The 16,994-nt window shown below is 46.9% G+C and overlaps 1 protein-coding gene across 7 annotated transcripts in view; it reads right to left on the reverse strand.

Moving 5' to 3' along the window:
* CNGB1 (cyclic nucleotide gated channel subunit beta 1) overlaps positions 1-16,994 on the reverse strand; it is a 1,007,057-nt gene that overhangs the window by 719,103 nt on the left and 270,960 nt on the right. For all 7 annotated transcript variants that reach the window (XM_069654372.1, XM_069654395.1, XM_069654388.1 and 4 more), the window contains exon 11: positions 10,541-10,574. In XM_069654372.1, the coding sequence (XP_069510473.1) occupies positions 10,541-10,574 (34 nt within the window). The remainder of the gene's footprint in view (positions 1-10,540; positions 10,575-16,994) is intronic.

A 16,994-nucleotide genomic window follows, 5' to 3' on the forward strand; every position in this document is an offset into this window, starting at 1 on the left:
TCCCTTCCATGTCCCATCTGGTTCTCCCCGGTGTTGATCCGGATAAAACACGGTAAGCCATAGTCTCGTAGGGGAAAGGGGTGGTTATCAGAATTGGTGGAACGTATTGCAATTTGTCGCTATTTTTCGAGTCTTGTTCAGAAGGGCGGTTGGTTATACTTTCTGTATTGTGTTAACTCCTCACTTGCAGATCCAACGCCTGTCCTCGACTACCCGTACCACCCATACTTCTGCATTTACAACTCCTGCGGCACGTGTCTACTTCTGGGTCATCTGGGTCTCATCAGGTATCCATTCTTTCTTCTGATCGATCGCTCTGGCTGTCCATTTCTGGAGCCAGAGGGTTCCATCAGGTGGAAGAATTCTTCGGCTACACGACTTGGGCAACTGGATTCTGACATAATCAGAAGCCTTTAATATGGATACCAATGAGACGCTGTCCACTATTTTACAATTGGTGGCCGATTTACGTAATGACATGACTGCGGCTCACTCAGCCACGCAGCGACGCATTGATGAGTTGCAGGCAGGGTTCCAACCCCTTGGGGCAGCAGCGCCTTCCTTGGCTAGTGTCTCTGGGGCAGGTGCTGGTCCTCCCCAACAGGGTGCTGGACCAGTTTATGTGACTGCCCAGTTCCCTTTGGCTCCGCCGGAACGGTTCAATGGAGACCCTAAGACATTTAGGACCTTTTTGAACCAATGTAGACTGCAATTTCTGTGCCGTCCTGCTTCTTTTCCGGATTCCACTACCAAGGCGGCGTTTCTGTTATCCCATTTAGGGGGTACCGCAGCTGCTTGGGCTAATCCGTTGTTGGAAGACGGCAGCCATCTTCTTTACAATTGCGATGCCCTAATTGAGGCTATGAGTCGTGTGTTCGACACACGTTATGCCACACAAGCTACTGATTTGGAACTGCTCGGTCTCCAACAAGGCAGTTCGCCTCTTTTGTCCTACCTAGCCAAGTTCAATCAGTTGGTGGCGGAAACCAGTTGGCCCGAAGAGAAGAAGGCCTCTCTCTTCTATAAAGGGCTATCCGATTCCCTAAAAGATACACTGGCCACCGTTCCGGTAATACCTACAGCTTTTTCGGAACTATTGGATTTGGTTCTCCAGATTGATTCCCGACAAGCAGCACGGCGGGGTGAGAAGAGAACGGCTCCCCCTGTTGCTCTTTCCGTCCCTTTACCTGCCGCCGGGTCCTCGGAGCCCATGCAGATCGGGGCACTTAGATCTCCTCTGTCGGCTGAAGTTAGGGAACACCGGAGAAAGAATGGTCTATGTTTCTACTGCGGAGGATCCGACCACTTACTCCGAGAATGTAGCAAAAAACCTACTAAGAAACAGGGAAACGCCAAAACCCGGTGACTGGAGGGGTCCAGATGCCGGGTATTTCTTCAAGAGACCCCACAGGTTGCAGTCCTTATTGTCTTTCTGTTTCCCTGTCGTTCCCCGGTTCTGAGAAATGGGCCGTGATGATGGTCCTGGACTCAGGAGCCACGGGGAATTACGTGGATGCCGCCTATGCCCGGGAGTTGGGTCTGCCGGTTATGCACAAAACATGTCCTGAAGTGGTGAATTCGGTGGATGGCTCTTCCTTGGTCTCTGGGTTAGTGACGAAGCGAACTACTGACCTCACCATGATCACAGACTGCGGTCATCAAGAGGACGTATACTTCGATCTCATCGCAGCACCACAGTTCAAGTTCATTCTTGGCTTGCCATGGTTAAAGTTGCATAATCCCTCTGTGGATTGGCATTCTGGGGAGGTATGTTTTCCGTCGGAATACTGTGAAAGCAATTGCCTAACTATCAGCTCAGTGATCACCAGCCCTAGTCAGGCTCTTGCTGAAACCACCCGTACTGTGGGGGCAGTAGTCAACACTGTCCTTCCTATGGTGTACAGGGATTATCATGACGTATTCGACGCACGTGGGGCAGAGATACTTCCACCACACAGGCCCTATGATTGCCCTATTGAATTGATTCCTGGAGCCAAGATTCCGTCTGGGCGCATATATTCCCTAACCCCTCAAGAGGACGTGATTTTGAAGGAATATATTGACAAATCCTTGAGTACTGGCTTTATTCGTCCTTCTCGCTCACCTGCTGCCTCACCCATGTTCTTTGTCCCTAAGAAGGAGGGGGACCTGCGTCCTTGCATCGATTACCATGCTTTAAATGCCGTCACGATCAGGAATCAATATCCGATACCTCTGATTTCAGTCTTATTGGACCAATTGGGTGCAGCTAAGGTATTCACTAAATTGGATTTGAGGGGGGCCTACAATCTCGTACGGATTCGCAAAGGCGACGAGTGGAAGACGGCCTTCAAAACCAAATATGGCCTCTTCGAATATTGCGTGATGCCCTTTGGCCTGTGTAACGCTCCAGCGACCTTTCAATACTTTATCAACGACGTATTTCATGACATGCTAGATCAGTATGTAGTCGTATACTTAGACGACATCTTGATCTACTCTCCTTCAGTTGACACTCACGTCGTCCATGTATCTAACGTTTTGCAACGTTTAAGGGAGAACCATTTGTATGCCAAGTTGGACAAATGCAAGTTTCATGAAACCGAGGTGGAGTTCCTAGGCTATGACATCACTAGCCGGGGAGTGCAGATGAGCCAGTCTAAGGTTGCCGCGATATTGGAGTGGCCTTGTCCTAGTACCTTGAAGGCTCTGCAATCCTTTTTAGGCTTTGCGAATTTCTATCAGCGGTTTATCCAAGACTTCTCAGCCATTGCCTCTCCACTCACTAAACTAACCAGCACCAAATGTGTGTTTAAATGGAACAAGGACGCTCAACGGGCTTTTGAGACCTTAAAGTCTGCCTTTACCACTGCTCCCGTCCTTCAACATCCGGATCCGTCTTTGCCTTTCATTGTAGAAGCAGATGCGTCAGATGTTGCACTGGGAGCTATCCTGTCCCAGCTGTGCCCGGAGTCCACTGGTTTACATCCTGTTGCGTATCACTCCAGAAAACTCACCTCTTACGAGAGGAACTATACGATCACCGAACGGGAATTGTTAGCAGTGAGGGACGCCTTTATGGTATGGAGACATCATCTTTTGGGGTCCTCCGAACCGGTTCGAGTGTTTACTGATCATCGAAACCTCTTGGCGCTGCAATCGGTGAAGTGTACCACGGCGCGTCATGCCAGGTGGCATGAATTCTTTGCCATGTTCAACTTCACTATTACCTATCGCCCCGGTTCCCTGAACTCGAAGGCGGATGCTCTTTCCCGCATCCATGGAGTCCCCGAACCATCCGAGCTTAAGGGCGCTCTTCTACTGCCCAATCAAGTGGTGTGTGGGTGTACCTTGCGCCCCTCTCTGAAAACAAGGATCCAAGACTGGGTGAGAACCAACCCCTCCGAGATTGCTGGCCTGGGATTGGAGATCATCCATACATTGCCTTATAAGAAGGATAAAATATATGTACCTGATTCCGACACAAGACACACAGCCATACAATGGTGTCACGATTCAGCGATAGCTGCACATCCAGGTACTGGGAAAACTATTGACCTTTTGACAAGGTGGTGCTGGTGGCCCTCCATGTCACGCGACGTTAGGGAATACATCGTTTCTTGTGCCACTTGTGCACAGTGCAAACATCAACCGGGCAAACCTGTGGGCCTACTTCAACCCATGCCTATACCAGAGAGACCTTGGCTTATGGTTTCTATGGATTTCGTAGTAGAGCTTCCAGTGGTCGACGGCTACGACACTATATGGGTGGTCGTGGACTATTTCACTAAATCCTGCCTTGTTTGTACCCTGCCAGGGGATTCCTTCTGCTCCGGTGTTGGCGGAACTGTTCTTGAAGAACGTCTACCGAAGATTCGGTCTGCCCTCCATTCTCGTTACTGACCGGGGACCACAGTTTACTTCTCGTTTTTGGAGAGCAGTGACTTCAACGTTGGGTATAGACGGCAGGTACTCCAGTGCTTACCATCCACAAACCGATGGGCAAACCGAAAGGCTTAATGCCACCATGGAGCAGTATCTACGATGTCTTACCCACCAATGCCAAGATACGTGGGTTTCCGTTCTTCCTCTGGCGGAGTTCGCCTACAATAACTCTATGCACACAGCGACAGGTGTTTCTCCGTATTTTGCCCTGTATGGCCAACACCCCCGTTCTTTGCCCAGTATTGCTGATTGGCCGTTACACAATCCGGCTGCCTCTGGTTGTCTTAGGAATCTATCCGATACCCACACTATGGTCAAGAATCAGCTGTTACTGGCCCAGTCTCGTACTAAGTCTTCTGCTGATGCACATCGCTCCCCGGCTCCTAGCTACCGACCGGGGATGAAGGTCTGGCTGTCCACAAGGAACCTACGTTTGACTGGTCGACGAGCCCTGTTGCCGCGGTTTGTGGGTCCCTACAGCATCCTGCAGGTTATTAACCCTGCTGCCCTCCGATTGGCCCTTCCTGCTAAATGGAAGGTACACCCGGTATTCCATGTCTCTCTAGTGAAACCATGCCACCCATCTACCAGACTACCTGCTCGTCCCCCGCCGGTTAAGGTGCGCGGTTTTGATGAATTCGGGGTGGGTGCGATCTTGGATACCAAGGTTCGAAGGGGCAGGCGACTCTATCTGGTCGATTGGAAGGGCTATGGTCCCGAAGACTGTACGTGGGAACCTGCGGTAAACATCCATGCTCCGGCCCTTCTGTCTCATTTCTGGTCTGCTCGGGGGGTGAGACCCCCTTTGAGGAAGGATACTGTCATGTACAGGCGTGCAAGCAGGTCTAAGCAACGGATGCATGGCCCTTTAAGAACACTACAACCAGGTGCTTGGAAGTTGGCATGGCAACGCTGGCGTCCTCTTGGCGTTTCCCACGGTCGACGCCGGAAGCCGCGGAACGCTGTCATGTGACCTCTCCTTCTTAGTCTCCGCCTTCACTTCGTATCGGTGCTTCTGATTGCGAGTGGTGGCCCCTCGTACCTAGCTCATTGTATCCTGCTCCCTTGAATCCTGGTCTCTGTAACCCCCCCCCGTTTCCTCCTGTATACCTGATTGCCTCGTTTCCTCGACCCGGACCGTTACCTGGCCTTGTTTTTGGACTGCTTGGTTCTTGTCTACTGCCTGCATCGTTCTTCGACCTCGGACTGCATACGGACTTCTAGCCTTCGCCCTTCTGTTGTGGTTGCTCTTCGTTTTTGTCTTCTGGATCATCACTCACCTGGACTGCGTGTGGTCAGTATTGTGGGACTTTTGAAACTTTCGAAATTTGGATTCTTGACCTTGGAACACTTGGAGTTTTGGATTGTTGAACTTTGGAACTTTGCGAACTTCCTTGCGACGCACTCTAACAAGTGTGCCCTAGGCGTCCTCGTGCCGGCGGGATAGGTGGTTGGGTTCTTCTTGGACTTTGCATCGTGGACTTCAGAGTTCCTTCCCTTCCATGTCCCATCTGGTTCTCCCCGGTGTTGATCCGGATAAAACACGGTAAGCCATAGTCTCGTAGGGGAAAGGGGTGGTTATCAGAATTGGTGGAACGTATTGCAATTTGTCGCTATTTTTCGAGTCTTGTTCAGAAGGGCGGTTGGTTATACTTTCTGTATTGTGTTAACTCCTCACTTGCAGATCCAACGCCTGTCCTCGACTACCCGTACCACCCATACTTCTGCATTTACAACTCCTGCGGCACGTGTCTACTTCTGGGTCATCTGGGTCTCATCAGGTATCCATTCTTTCCTCTGATCGATCGCTCTGGCTGTCCATTTCTGGAGCCAGAGGGTTCCATCAGGTGGAAGAATTCTTCGGCTACACGACGTGGGCAACTGGATTCTGACAAAAAGACATGAATGTGACAAAAGGAGTGGGTGGAGGACGGCTGGTGAACTGCGCCTCCCAAACCATTACGAATAAGCACTATTCAGCTAATATAGATAGACATGATGAAAGAAATGTCCAGACTAAGCGTGGTAATGCCGACCCCAAAATAGAACTAATAGAGCTTCACAATTAAAGCCCATTTCCTTTGGTGATCAAGATCCCCCATTAAATCGTGCTGCAGTACTGCGGGTTTGACATAATGTGGTCCCCTTACGAACGATCACAACTGAAGACATAGAGATTGTGGATCAAGATGAACACACAACTATGGCAGCCTCCAACGAATGGTTTAAAGCAGAGGCCACGCTTGATTACATACTTCGTATGAAGATGCCCTCTTTAGGCTCGGTTATAGTTGTGAGACTGTGTACATGATGTCGACTCAAAATAGATCTGTATCTCTGTCCCTAAAACCCCCCCAGAAAGGGGCTTCCATAAAAGCCCTGAGGGTAGGAGGTGAAAAGAAGAGTAGGCATGAAGAGAGAGGAGGCAGTAAAATGTGGAGGGAACAATGAGATTTGTAATAGTGAGAATATTAATGAGGATGTCACTAGCGATGATGGCTTCTGGCAGTGGCTTCCAAAAGCTTTTAAAGCTCACTTTATGAACAAATCTCAATGACAGTAATATGCTAGGTTCCAGGAACACCACAGGGTTCTCCCATTTAGATGCTGCCAATGGTTTATTAGCGAATATAAATATATCTGGGGCGGTCGCACTCCAAGAAACATGGATGATAGCGCTCCTGCACTTGCCCCCTGGCTTTGCGCTTGCTGCAGCACTACTGCACTTAGGTTACGACCCACGAGAGTGGTATCTCTCTGCACTTAACCCATGTTCTGACGGGACTTTGTGCACTTGGTCCCTATTGCCTCCCACGCACTTCCTGTTCTGTGCACTGCATGATCTGAATGTACCGTGCCTAGTAAGATCATTTGTCTTGCCCTCCTTATGTCTTCCCATCCCATGCATGGTTGCGCTTTGAAATTCTTGTGTATAAGCGCATAATAACTAAACAATAAATCAATCAAGACATTCTTTTTTAATGCTTTCAGTTTTTTATTCTGGTCCTGACTCATGGTATCGCCCCTCTTTCTTGCAGCGCACTGAGGCCTTTGGGCGTGTTGCGCCTTATAAGAATTCAATAACATAACATTGTGCTTAGCACCATTGGTGTGTCAACAGCTGGTGCTGAGCAGAAAGTATTCACATGTATGTAGAAATGGATGTCAGTGATTCGGTTACACGCCCAATGAGATGGTAGGCCAACCTGGGTATACACCACGAACACCACTTTTTAAGGCTTTGTTTCGGCAACCTAACTTTCATGCCGAATTTATTCACCAAAGCTCTCGACATTCAAAGCAAACAACCTGGGAGGTTACAGCTTGCAGACAGGGTCGGATTGGTCCCTCGGCCTTTTGGCCCGTGGCTGGGCCGAAATCGTCCCTGGGGAGTGGGGGCCGGTTTGGAAAAAAAGAAATTGAATATTTATTTTTCTTTTTTTAAATATTTTTTTCCCAAAGAGCCTTTCATCCTTCTTAGGCCGATAAATGAGTACCAACACAGGTTTTTATGTATATTTGTTCTATAAAAAAGAGCTTAAGCGTAAGTGCTATACAATAACATAGTATCGCTTGTATTCACAGTAATTTGACAATATGGATCTCTACACACAGATATTAATGATACATATGGTGACCCATTCTTGTATTAAATGTAGATCACATTAGTGAAATCATGACCATATTTTTCGTAGTGTACTTAGGAACAATGCCATTTGATGCCACTTCCTGTTTTGTCAAGGATTGAAAGGTCATGCTTCATCGCTTCTCGAGATGTCACTTTGGGGTGGTGTCAAATGACATCACTTCCGGTGGTGGTGTCATCAGAGATCATGGGTCGTGTGGCGACGGGTGGGCCACTTTTTTGAGGCGAGGGGTGGGCCCCTTTTTTTTGGGTGACCAGGCCTATTTCTTGTCCCAGTCCGACCCTTCTTGCAGACACATATCTGTCCCAGCCACTGCAACCATAGAAAGGCATTTTATGGCTAGAAAACATCCCTCAAGATGTATGTCCTAGCAAGGAAGAAAACTTCGAAACCCTCTGTTGGCAACTTGGAGATAAGGGGAAGGTAAGTCTGCCGATACTGACTGGTAAAGCAACTTAGATAACTCGAACCCGAAATGAGTGGAATGAAGAGGAAACCAGCAAGAAAAAATGAGTTCATAAAGGTGGCAACTTGAGAAAGAGACTTTATATAAAAAGACCTTTTTCGTGCAAATACAGTTCCTGGTGAGTGCATAAAGAGAATATCTTTAATATATATGTATTTAAGGTAAAACTCTAGGCCAGTTTTTTGCATTTCATGACTGTCATTCTGCTACCAAGAGAAGGGATTGGGGTGGCGAGCCTGCAAGTTTGAAATTCCGAAACTGCAGCCCTGTTGCGACGTTCTCTGTATTTTCTTCGGCCTCGTGCGTGACTTTTCATTGGCGACCTTTAGCTCAGAGGTTGACAGGAATGCACATCCTGATGTGCCTCCTTAAGGAATGTAGCTGCTTATGTGAGTACTTTCCCTAGGCCAACCCGGTGACAGCCATTTTAAGACAGCACCGCGAGTCTCTAGCCCTCGCTGGTGCATGCAGGTCTTCTCTTCTCCTTAAGTCTTAGGCAGGAGCCTTCAGCCTGACATTCTTTCTACAAGGTGTGCGTGAGATACGCATGTGGAGAAACCCTGCCCGGCACCTTGTGGGGCCAGACATCCTGCTTCCTGGGTAAAGAACAGCACTGATGCTCATTAGAAGTGTTTCAGTGCGACCAGCCCAGACAAAGCCTCACATGTCAACACCTCTGATGCTCGCTAGCACCAGCCACAGTCATGAGAGACAGGGCCTGTGGAAACAGATATGCCCTGGAGGTTCCGAGAGTCAGCAACCTGCAGTTGCGGAAACACCCAAAAAGACAGAAGGCAAAAAGACCAAAGCCCAAAAGCCCAGCCCCATTCGTCTGCATATAAATATATGTGTGTGAGAGGGTAAAGTTAATAAAAAATGTACAGGGGTAAGGCGGGGAGTTGCAGGGGTTCTCCCCCCGCATATATATGTGCAGACAATGGGGAAAAAGAAACAAAAAAATCAGGCTTTTGGGACTCAGGCTTTTTTATTCGGTCTTTTCACACAGATCCGCAGTTACAAAGTCTATGAGCCTCATTATGAGTATGCCGGTCCAGAAAAAAAGCGGGTAATTCTGGCTCTTTTTTCCAGACCATTTTTTCCAGACCTGCACACTTCAAGTTTGCCGGTAGGGTCCACGGATCTCCTGACAGGCCAGACCTGCCAGGAGTTCAGGCCCCTAGCAGAAAATAAATGCCTGAATCACCGGCACCTTTACTAACGGTGCCAGTGATTCAGGAAATCCCATGGGACTGCATGTGAATGTGTACTTACCAGCGCTCACAGTGCAAACCCCGCCCTCTACGCAATGTGAAAACACCAAAAGGGCGCAGGACCGTGCCAGTGGTGTAGCAAGGGTAAGTGGGGAGAGGGAATGGTTTGGTTAGGGGTGAGCGGACTGCAGAGTTGGTGATAGGGAGAGGTGGGAGTCTCAAGGGTTCTGGTGTGTCCCCTGGATAATGTGAGCAGGGAGCTTGTGGTGGTGGAGGCAGCTGAATAGTGCGGGGAGTCTCAGGGTGTCCAACGGGGAGGGTGGGAAGGGACGGGTGAGGTGAGTGGGGGGACTGAGCAGAAAATGCATCTATTTTGCAACTCCAGTTCTAAAGCAGAGCCACACAATGTAAGGTGTGAAAGGAATTGATTTTGCAATCTGCACACAGGGCCCCAAAGGCATTCCTGCTTGTGTCAGAAGGCCAGTCTGTGTGGACAGTGCAGAGGAGAGTATATTGGGTGAAGCTACAGGAGCAGAGAGCCCAGCATTGCCAGATGTTGGCCTCCTAGTGAAAGGGACCTATGCATATCCTATTAATGGCAGAGCATGTAGGCTATTGAGCTAGGCACAGTATACTAAGGGCTGGCCTACTAACGGCCGGATGACAGGCTTGTCCTTCTGCAGGGGAGGTGCACCAGGGGCTGTGTGGTTATGGCTAAGAGGTATGTACCAGAGGATATTCTTATAATGACAGGGTTCCAGAGAGGCCCCATGTTGTGACGGAGTTCAGCTGTCCTTATGATTACTATTTTATGTTGTATTCGTTTTACTGCACGGGCCAATGCGAAATATTAGCAATACATAAATGATTATCAACAAAACAAAATAAATAAATATGTACTATGCGGGTAAATAGTGAGAGAAAATCAAGGTACACTTTGAGTATTTCCAGGCGCTGTAGCCTCAAGGCATTCTAGATGCACAGAGGCCGGAAGCTCCTAATTTTTGGAGGTGCTCCTGATAAAGCAGACCCTCTGCATGCCCGTAACCAGCCACAACTCTTTCCCCAAGCGATCACCACAAAGTTTCCAATTCATGGAGCCTAGCAAACCCAATGACACAGCCCAGTGATCAGGGGTGTGGTAGAATAGCTGAATAAAGCATACTGCTGCTTTGGATCATTTCAGGATGCAGAGGCATGTTAGTAACAGTTGAGGCCTAGTACTGGATGAGCGGTGGCCTCTCTAGCTGGTGAAACAAACTGCCCCTAATAACATTTCAGAGTTTACTAACCTGGTGTTTCCGGGGCTGGCTCAGCAATCACTTCCTGTGGAAGGAAAGTAGGAGAAAAGGTGATGGCTTCGGCACTGTGGCGGACCTACACCACTGTAGCACTCCCAATTGACATCTCCGCAAATGCACGCTCCCACAGCAACCTCTGCACTCATGCTGTCCCCTATGGACATGTCCAACCACTGCAACCACAACCTTTACTTAGAAGCTCTCAACTCAGAATCCGCTCTCAATGGCACCCCAAAAAAGGACAACAATCACACCCTGACTAACCAAACCACAACCATGCAGCTCAACCCGTCAACACCTCCATTCGGACCACGCCCAAAGATACTGTCACCAGTAAAACTCTCCCAATCAACAACTCAATTCAGGCAGCAGTTCACACTCTCACCTCTTTCCATGAACCAATTCCTCTAGAAAGCTCCACAAATGCAGACACTGGCCAACCGCACGTTCACATGATTTGGTTTTGTATTCGTGTGTTTGTCTCTGGCACCCTTTCCACAAATTGCAACAATGGAACTATATTACATTGATTAAACAATATCTCAGTAATATTACATGAGATAAGATCCATTGCAAAAGGATGCATTGTAGGAACACCATTTAACTAAATCAATTGAACACATCTCGATAGACAGGCATTTGATGTTTGTTTTTAGGTTTCACTTAATTTGGGATTCACAGCCTTTGTGGCATAAATATGGAGTAGCAGGCTGTGGTAGCATTACTGTTAGAAAGCATGTTCCTTCATGTTTTGTGTGCCAATTTATAAAAAAGGGGGCACATCTATACATGGAGTGTGGTCAGGGTGGGTGCCCTGAGAGTGGGCAGCAGAGATGCTGTGGCCCCCAAAATGCAGACAGGACTGAAGACAGGACAGCAAGCACGCAGCAAGGCAGTCAGTGATGGCAGTGGGATGCCCACTAGTAGTACCAAGCACTAGTCTCGGGAGGATAGCTCAGGGGCAACGTGCTCGCCTTGGAAACAAGACGACACGGAGCAACAGAGGTTCGATCCCCGGGTCCGCGCTTAGAAACCTCTGGGTATTAAGTGCGTTATAAATAACCAATCATATGATATCATAGATGGATAGATGGGAAACTGACAAAAGGAACCAGGTATGCTAAATCCAAAACTGCTATGGAATTAGGGTGCAGCTGAGTGTCCTCCAGATGATAGTTGACGGGGCACATAATTAAAGCTCAGACACCTGGACCACGTGCCCTCACTTAGGTGCTGGTCCACTTTCAAAATACATGCACTGCAAATGCCATTCATTGTTTAGGAACTCCCACCCAAACCCACCAAGAGAGGGGGACGATTTTCCTAAAGGGCCCTCGCCCTCTGGAGGTGAACTCAGGATAAGTGGACCCAGAATGAGGAAGGATCGGTCTGCAAAAAAAGTTGAAGCCTCTAACAGTAATGACTACTGTACTCCTTGTCCACTTTCCCCTTCCCTCCATTCCTGCGGGATGTCATCCCTATGATTATAGGGCCAGTGCCCTTTGCGCAGCAGTAAATCTGATAAAAGAACTTTATCAGTGGGAAACAGCAGAAGACGATAAGAAAAAAGGGACTATGGACTAGGAGTACAGCAATTCACTATGAACAGGGCCGGACTGGGAACCAAAAGTGGCCCTGGAATAATAATAATAATAATAGTAATAATAATTTCACATTTATAAAGCGCTACGAACCCTCAGGTATCTGAGCGCTAGAATTCTTTTTCAAAGTGGCCCCATATTTCGCCAAAAGAGCGAGCACACTGCCTGAGCCCAACCATTCTATGAGAGGAATGGGTGTATCCCTAATAAAATGTTGAATAATGTTATAACAAATTAGTGCATTTAAAGCATGTTTTCGACATGTATGGATTAGAAAAGTATGTTTTAAATAAGTTTATGGTCTCTCAAAGTAGCTCTTCAATGAGATCTGGGACGTTACACATTTAGCAGATGAGAAGAACAAATTAATCAGTTATTAAATCTGCCCAGACAACATGCATCCCTAATCCATTTCATCCTATTCCAGTGCTGGGAAGGGTACACAGATAAAAGGCATTCTTAAACGAGCATTGGCAATGCCAACAGATTTTGCTTTTGTGTAGGCATGGGAAAGGCATTTGCCAGGCACTGCCATAATGGTATTAACTGGTTTGGAGCACCTGGAAAGTGGTGAGTGTACCTGGGCATATCATTAGCAGTGCCTGGTGAAGGCCTAATATTCATACACAACCTCAAACTGTTGGCTTTGCCAATGCTTGTTTTTAACAGGACCTCATTTTAGGATAGGCATAGTGCTTATAAATTGAGTGGCTGGAGAGAGACCTGGTTAACATTTTTATTACACCAGTAGCGCTTAAGTCATTAACTCTTAGAAGACTGCTTTGAGAACACACTGGCAGGCACTTCAAGCACAACGTTTGATGGTAAGGCTTAATAAAGCTAGCTCAAAAACATCCCAAGAGGACGTGTTTTTGATGGAGAGGGGCATAAAGCGGGTGGAAATGGCCATGGGGATTAGCATGGCCATGGGCAGTCAATGCATGGGTAAATAACAAAACAACTTGTAGCTGACGTGTTTTTGATGGAGAGGGGCATAAAGCGGGTGGAAATGGCCATGGGGATTAGCATGGCCATGGGCAGTCAATGCGTGGGTAAATAACCAAACAACTTGTACAAGCTTTGTGTCCCAAAAGGAGTCAGAAAGTGGACAGTAGGATTCAGGGAGTTGATGTTGGGAGGGTGAGAAGATCAGCCAGACAGGATCTGTAAATAAGACTGAGATGCGACTACAATCATTTTAAATATATATGACAGATGCCATGGTACGTCCACTGCACATATCTAAACATATACAATGGGCAACCACACAGTCCACAATGTAAATCTCAATAACAAATATCTGAAATCAAGACTATAAGACTATTTTCAAATAAGGACTTATCCACCTACCAAGTGTGAAAAAATTAATTGTCTCTCCACCAAGGTCCATCACAGGCAGCACAGTGCTACAGTCATGGACACCACCAGTGAGTTTGGCTTTCGCCAGCCAGCCGAGCTAGACTGTCCATGATGGACCATTGGCCCGGGCCGGGAATGCAGATGATGGCGGAAGAGGTTGGTTCAACTATGCAAGAGCAGTAAGACCACGTGGGGCTCTTCCAGGTGGGGGATAAGCCCAAAAATTATACATTTTCTAGCAGAGTGAGGCAACGCTTCACAGTTGAAGAGAGAGTGAATATGACAGAGAGAGTTTGTTTATCTTCAGAACTGTGTGGAGTGGATGTTGCTGTAGTCCTTCATTATTTCTGCCTCAGAAAAGTAAATATGTTTTTTCTTTTTTTGTAGCATCCCCAGCCAATTATCCTACACCCTCCAAGCCCCCTCTTGTGTCTCCCTCGCTCCCATGCCCCCACAGACCATTTTATGTTTCCAGCAGTGGAACTAGAGCAGCAGCTCATGCCTACGTGTCTTAACACCACAGCCAACGTAGTATGCAAATAAAGCGGGACACTCGGTGACTGGGCTTCTCGGCGCCACAGCAATCCTGGGAGGCTGAGTCGCAGCTTACCTGTTGATCTTCAGTGCAAAGGCCGCCTGTCTGTGCTGGAAATGTGAGCCAGCCATAGGGCTGGGCAGACTGTCCCCGGTCGCTCTGTGGGCTGGATGGATGCGTGTAATGGCAGGGTGTGCGTGCTTGTTGTGTCACCACATTGTCAACGGTGAAGCTGTCCAGCAAGATGGCCCCCGTTGCCTGCGTGGAGGAGTGCAGGTCGGTATAAGGGGCATGGTTATGCAGTAGTACACAATGATAACTGTTATTACATGACAAGACTGGACTAAATTGGTGCAGCATGGCTAGATATTTTTCTTACTGTGGCATGGCATTTATTTCTTGGGCAACAAAGCTAAAGCAAACATGGTAAGTGTTATTATGGGGCTACAATAGCCTTCATTGGTGCAACCAGTCTGGATATATTATCTTGCTGTGGCATAGCATTTATTTGAGGGCATCTGGGGTAAAGCCAACATGATGAGTGTTCTTACGTGGATATACTGGCCTAAAATGGTCCATCCAGTCTGGACATGTTTTCCTACTGTAGCATGGCATTTTCTGGCAGGCATCAAGGGTAAAGCAATGATGGTAAGTGTAATTACATGGCTAGACTTGCTGACATTGATACAGCCAGTCTGAATATGTTGTTTTTACTTGGCCATGGCATTTCTTTTTACTGGAGGTTAAGGGTAAAACAAATATGAAAAGTATTGTTATATGACTAGAATGGCCTACATCGGTATAGCCAGTCTGGACATTTTTTCTTACTGTGGTATGCCATTTTTCACTGGCAAATAAGGCAAACCAACATGAGTATTATGTGGTTACACTGGCTAACATTAGTGCAGCACATCTAGATATATGTTCTTACTGTGGCAATGGTAAAGCAAACTTCATAAGTGTTATAGCATGGCTAGATTGGCCTAAATTGGTTCTGCCAGTCTGGATATATGTTCTTATTGTGGCCTGGCATTGTTTGCTGGGAATCAAGGGTAATGCAAACATGATTAGTTCCCTCATGCAAACACTATTTGGGAGTCGTTCCTCCATCCCTATACTGAGCTTAAGCTCATTAACCTTGCTGCTTCTCAATGGCTTAGATGCCATGGTAGGATTTACACGTGCATTGGGTGGATTTTATTTTTTTATTTTTTATCTATTTATATTTATTTCCTTTTACGGTGCCTCTATGGTCTTAGTCGGCATGGGTGGATGACTGGACCCCATTTTTCATAATATTGCATTTGCTTTATTTAAATTGGTTTACCTTGTCTCTTATTTTTTCTTATTTCCTTTTAACTACTTAGACAGTGCCAAGCTTGCCTCGGCTTGAAGGGGAGACTGGCGTATCGCACCGGTTTGCTCCCATTCTATCTTTGCTTTCCGATCCCCATGCAAACAGTATTTGGGAGTCTTTCCTCCATCTCTACACCAAGCTTACGATCAGATCGGTCTTGTCAATAGTATGGGCGAACCTACTAAAGGACTACATGGAGAGCGCAGCAACCGAGCGTGTGATGAAGTCCCACCAAAGTCCTGCCCGTCTACGCTTGTCGGCGCAAGGTCTGAGCTTTGTGGCTCTGTGGTAAGCTCTACTGGTATTTCATGTGCTACTCTATTATAACTAGTTCCTTGTAACACTATACTTCCTCATGGTTGGGTGACAAGTGATTGTTTTTCCCGGCCCCTTCTTCCGATAATGCACTTTATGCTTGTTTACCTAATGCACGTTTTCTTGTAATGCATTATCTGGAAATGTTTACCTTTCTACAATATTTTGCTCCCGATTTGGTCTGTGTCCCCGAAACTTGGTTTACCCCTGTGACTGGCCCAGATATGGTCCATATTTTACCTGCAGACTACTCTAGTTTACATGTGGACTGTGATGCTGCTCACTAAGGAGTCAATTTTATTTATGCTCTTCTTCCTTGGACTCCTGATATAGAAATGGAATCAATGCTAGTAAGATTATCAGTTTCCCCGACATTCGCATTGCATTTTTTAATTGCATATCGTCGTCCTCCTTTTAGCCTAACTCCATTTGAGAAGGTTTTATTTCGTATTATATTGGCTGTAACTTTGTCATTTAACAACCGATGTATTTTAGGCGATTTACATGTTTGGGCCGACTCCTCAGACTGTATGTCAGCAGTTTCTATTCTATCCTGTATGGATAGTTTATCTTTACCTCAACTAGTTACTGAACCCACAAATGTGAAGGGGCATATTTTAGATTACATTTTTGTCTCTCCACAGCTATTGGATAGCTCTACAAGCCAGGTGTTACCCTGGTCGCACCTTCATTTGATCCCTTTTAAGATGTGTCTTCGTTCTACCATTAGGTCTGTTCAGCTGAAAATTCTGCAGAGAAATTGGAGTCGTATTGAACCCTTTATACCTGCAAAGCAAATTATTTCTAACTATCAGACTTCAAAGGTCAGCCACCTACCTTTACCATTGCCTCTAACCCGGCTTGTCACTGCCTGCTCTACTGCCGCCGAGCATTTAGCACCCTTAAAGTTGATTAGGAAGGCCCCCATCCTTCAGCCCCTTGGTTCAGAACTTTGCTCTTTGTGGGGAGTACCTCGGAGGGCTGAGTATAGTTGGAGTGCTTATTATGATCCTGCATGAAAACTTTACTTTAAGAAAGAACTCGTCTCTTATACTGGCCTACATTGGGACAGCCAGTCTGGGCATGTTTTCTTACTGTGGCATGGCATTTTCTATTGCAAAGCCAACAGAAGTATGTTCTTATGTTGGGGATACATGCATATATTATCAGATCCAGCATGGACATTTGTTCTTATAGTAGCATTACTAGCATTATGCACGAATCAAGCAAGAGCATATTCTTATATGGGAATACCGATGAATATTGGTGCAGCCAGCC

The sequence above is a fragment of the Ambystoma mexicanum genome, chromosome 1p (assembly GCF_040938575.1).
Source record: "Ambystoma mexicanum isolate Mex_15411 chromosome 1p, UKY_AmexF1_1, whole genome shotgun sequence".
In the NCBI taxonomy this organism is placed as follows: domain Eukaryota; kingdom Metazoa; phylum Chordata; class Amphibia; order Caudata; family Ambystomatidae; genus Ambystoma; species Ambystoma mexicanum.